The 5000-nt window shown below is 40.1% G+C and overlaps 1 protein-coding gene across 4 annotated transcripts in view; it reads left to right on the top strand.

The window, feature by feature from the left end:
* Positions 1-5000, top strand: part of hic1 (hypermethylated in cancer 1) — a 15890-nt gene that overhangs the window by 1532 nt on the left and 9358 nt on the right. Inside the window, exon 1 of one of the 4 annotated variants that reach the window (XM_063205056.1) lies at positions 1585-1776. The exons of 2 other annotated variants lie outside the window; for them this stretch is intronic. In XM_063205056.1, coding sequence (XP_063061126.1) covers positions 1725-1776 — 52 coding nt within the window. In that variant the 5' untranslated portion in view covers positions 1585-1724. One more of the 4 variants, XM_063205060.1, reaches the window with a different exon arrangement.

Genomic DNA, 5000 nt, shown 5'->3' with positions numbered 1-5000 from the left:
TTGTATTTTTTGCACATTGTTGTTTTGACAGCTGGCATGCTTCAACTGGGTACAAACTCGAAGGAAAAGAAAAGCGAATGGGCAAATTCTTCCATCACAACACTTTGATAACTGGTCCTCCCGTTAAGCTCGTGCGAAAGCTTCATGTTCTGGATGAAGCACGATTTTTGTTCTGTGACTGTCATATCAAAGTGACATGTCTGTCAGACTCCACACGACTGTCAGTTCATCAGATATCGTATAATGTTACTTAGGTCAGATGCTGGCGATAGATCAGTAATGGTTAATAGGTCCCGTATAAACAAAATTCATGGGTCAGTGTTATGGGTCATGTATAAACAAAATGCAAGTGTTTACCGACCATGACCCTGAATAGTGTGGCATAACTTTATTTCTTTATTTACACTTTAAATATATTTTAGCATAGTGTTGCCATCATCCTGATTACCTGTTACCAGCTAAGTCTGTGAAACGTGACCATTTTGAAGCCTTGGTTTATCCCAATAAAAAATAAACAACTTATGGCAAAACACACGTATAGCCTATTATATACTCGTAGAAAGTATAACAATTTGACATTTTACAATTTGGCAATGTAGTGGTGATGTCAAATTAGGCCAGGATGATCTTAAGGATGAGCTTTGCTGCAGTTAAAAATTAGTTTGAACAAAATACTCATAGATGGCAGATGCATTTATGCACAGTGCACTGTAATTATCTTGTTGATTACATATATAGTGGCCGTACAAGCATACTATCAAATTGGTATTTAAGGGCATTTTTATTCATTGCGCTTAAATCTTTTAGGCGAAGGCGAGCTCCGTTGTCATTACGCGTAAAAGTTACACTTTGATACACTTTACGCATTGGTCCACATCAATGTTCTGACTTCCCTTGCTCATTGTTGTTGTTCAGGCTATGGGTTGTGCAGAGTCCAAGTAGGCCCTATTCTATCAGTGAGTAGAAAATAGTCAGTGCACTGTGTATAGAGATACACTTTTAAGGTCACAGAGCATCGTCGACTTCCCCAAACACGATTTCCAGTTTTACAGTGGTATTGTAGCATAAGTAGGCTACAGTATGTCAAACGTTTTCGAAATATTGTGTCCAGGCTATAAACTAAATCGTTTCAAGAGTAGAACACATCTATTTGATTGACTTTTGACATGTTGCTGTTTTTAAAGCGCATGTTGGTCTTTTTTTGGAAGCGCACGGTTCTTGTGATATACAATAAAATGCCTGTCTCTTTAAGACCAGCCCGCAATGTGTTGCGAAGTTCAAGTTGGGGTCACTTGAAGTTCCTGCCCTCGATTTTACCTTTTCGTTTTATTATAGACTGACATCACACGGGGCGCTAAAACACTTACACGGCATAGAGGTCCCATTATCATCTCCACGCGCGTTATTGCCTAGATGTAAAAATAGCCGAGGAAATTACGAAAATAAAAAATCGAAGGAAACTGATGCTGGACTAAGCACGTATTTTTATAGGAGGGGTGAGAGACAGAAGGGATAGGAAGGGAGGGTGGAGAGAGGGAGAGAGCGAGTGAGTGAGCAAGAGAGAGAAAGAGCAAGAGAGAGAGGAGGGGAGGGCGAACAACAAGAAATTCATAGCAATTAATAATAAAAAAGAGTTGGCAGTCGTGCTTGGAAAACTGGCATGGTTTTTGGAGGCTGGCAGTTCAAAGTTGAAACGTCAGAAATGACTCCAGAAGTCTGTTGAGATGATCATTAAGGGAGACTTAGATCGGATGGCAGAAGAGCTCGGGCATCCAGGTAACTTCACAATATCGCTTTTTGATCTAATGCTTAGTGGAACCAGCGATCGATGCGTTTTCGCCAGGTTACCCATTTTGTTTCATTAGAGTTCAGCCGCTATATTAATAATTTAAGGCTACTTTTACATCTTGACATACTGATACAATCGCTCTCGGCTGCGTGCTCATAAGACGCACCGTTATCTCCACTTATATTATCACACACCGTGCCGGCAGATGAGTTTCTTAAATAGGCTGCTTTTTTGGCTTTTCACTCGGAACATTGGAATAGGCAACTATAAACTGTCTAACAAGGTAAGTTTGTAATTTGATTACTTCGGTTAAGAAATGCCCTGTTGGTGGATAGTAATTTTGGCGTTTAGGAGACACACAGGAGCATTGTATAGACTAAAGTCGAGCTTTCTCCTGAAGTGAAGCGGTTGATATGGTCTAAAACCCCTACCTACTGTCGCTACTACACAAGTCAGGGTGTAGATAAGACTTCATCAAGAATACGCAGACTTTCGGCGTGCTGTCGCCTGCCTCCGATGCAAGGTCTCTCTCCCCCGGAACACTGTTCGTTTCGATTTTGGATTTCTAATTTGAAGTGACAATTGCATGTTGTTGGTCAGCTGTCAAAAACCTTTTAAGTTTGCTATTCCCGCGTGCTCGTGACAAAAGTTCACCACCCTGGTGATGTTTTTAGATGTAGCCCTGGTTGCTTAGGGTTATTCCTATAAAAGTTGAAATAGATGTCAATATACGCCAAGTGTTTGTTTATGTCTACGTATTTTTTTAAGATCCATTTCTAAAGAGGAATTAAAAATCCCTGCGCTGGCAACATAACTTTATGATATTAAAATCAAGACGTAAACAGGAAGGAGACCATTGTTTCAATGATCATACATAATGACACATAAACTCACTGTTTATTTTCCTAGATGTGTGCCATGTTTGACAAGAATTAAACATTCTCTCTTACAGCTACAGAGTAGGCTATAGTCTAAAGCCTACATGTGGAACATTTTTCTATATTTTCACACACATAATTCTGACTGTATTTGATATGAACGCAGGCCACACTTAAGTCTTCTGTAAGAAAATAGGCCACCACCTGGCATGTTTCAAGTCTCAGGCTATATAATCTCTTAAATGGGTCTAGTAAAAGTTGACAAGTAAGCAATGCTCACAGCTTTTGTGCTGAGAAAATATATTTTAAAGAGATTGATACATCACTTGTTAAAGTTAAGTCCCTCTTTAGGTGACAGATGGGATAGTTCCCTGCGTTTTCATTAAGGTGATTATACGAGTTTGTCAGTGTTTAAAATATTCATCACATTCTATGCCAAGAGTCTGCTTAACGGGGCTTACAAGCCCCTTTCCTCCCGATGGGATTTGTGAATGAAAATCCAGGGGTACGGATACTTTGAAGGAACGCTGTTCCCAGGTTTCTGCAGAAGCCAATAGCCTACCTCAACCAAACGGCTATCCATCACAGAGTGAATAGTCTTAGACTGTGTTGAACCACATAAAAAATACGTGTATCATGATTTACACACATGCCCTGTTGTGGCTGACATATGGAGAGAGAGAGGGGGTGAGGGGGGGAGAGAGAAAGAAGTGTCAAGAGCTCAGGATATTAAAGGCTGGAAAAGTTTTGTTTTGTCTTTTTCTGTTAGGACGCTGCTCGCCATATGGCCCTCTCTCGGGCTTGAGAGAGCTCAAGTGGCTTTCATTAAATAAGGTTTCATGCTCAACTATGCTTTTACATCCCATTCACAAAAATATCATGCCGATAGCCCCGGGCCACTTAGATAGACTACCGGCTGCAGCCAAAGCGGATATGTAGACGATGCACTTTCACACTTTTCTCCAAGCTCGACAAGGCGACACCCCAAAACAAAACAAAAAAATGACACAAAGTTACAGATATTAGTTAAGCCAAAAAATCCTATTAATATTGCAAAGATTTAGGCGTCTTATGTGTTTGACACTGATTTATGGCGATAGTCGACGAAACTCAAACTCCTCAAAGAGACTGAACGTCAGTAACCTCAAGGCCATCATGCGACTCGCATTTCCCCCCACTGTGGTAGCCTACGCGTATTTATTCATCTCATTTTCAGCCAAGCAAAAATATTTTTCTTACATTGCAAAGTAGTGGAACTGTGTTTTATTTCAACTAATTAAAATAAGATGTAGAATTTGTTATTGACAACATACTGTGTCATAGTAGGCCAGGCCAGTGGATGGCTTGAAATACTTAAGGCTAGGTGTTTTGGTTATTATTTTGACATTAACATCAAGCTCATTTCCGTTTCTACCCCTAAAGCCAAAATTAAATGTATTTATGCTAGTGATATGCACGCAGAGACAAGAACGCACCAAAAAAAAAAAAAAAAAACCTTGAAGGAAGGGGAGCGCATATTTCGAATATGAATATAATAAACAGAGGGCGGAGATATACAGGGTAGTCTACGTGAAGAGGGTAGGGTGTTCTTTGCGCAGAAACAGACCCCTTCACGTCTGAAGCAGGTCTTAACCCTTAAACCAGGAAAGTGACAACACAGACAAAACACAAGGGTAATGAATACCAAGCTGTCTTGAATGTGACGCTGGGACCGTCCACAAGTCGCAGTTGAACACCAAATATAGCAACTCTGCCATATGTGCACACGAAAACTATTTTTTCTTTTTTACGCAGAGAAGACTACTTGAATTTACATCTCCAGGTTGATTTGTAGGGTGATTTTGTGGTTCATGTGGCTATATATGTAATGGTAAAACTGGATGTATACAGCCTTTGTTGTTTGATAGGGCTGAGAGGTACAGTGCGTTGTAGGACATAGTCATGCTGCGCTGTGCCGTGTCCAAACAGCATGCGCAATCTGTAAGTGTCTGGTACGCACGCATTGACAGTGCTCTCAGTGAGGGACGCACGCAGTTGAACTCACCAGGCACTTACCATATACATGTTTTTTTTTAAAAGAATCATCATAATGGTACAGTTTACAGGTTTTTTGGTAATGTATTAAATTATTTCACTCTTTCTGAGTGGGGTTATATTACTCTGAGGTTAACCTTTTTGAAGTTTCTTGTGTAAAAGTAGTGCGTGCCTAAATAATTTACACTTTATGAAGGAGTTGTTATAATTGATTAAAATTGCGCGCTTGGGATTTAGGTACATTGTGGACGACAACAACGTTTTAAACCCCCTTATTATCACACGTTTAGGGCATGAGA

Source organism: Engraulis encrasicolus, chromosome 8 (assembly GCF_034702125.1).
Source record: "Engraulis encrasicolus isolate BLACKSEA-1 chromosome 8, IST_EnEncr_1.0, whole genome shotgun sequence".
In the NCBI taxonomy this organism is placed as follows: domain Eukaryota; kingdom Metazoa; phylum Chordata; class Actinopteri; order Clupeiformes; family Engraulidae; genus Engraulis; species Engraulis encrasicolus.
The sequence above is the reverse complement of the archived record's forward strand: the minus strand, read 5'-3'. Positions and strand labels throughout refer to the sequence as shown.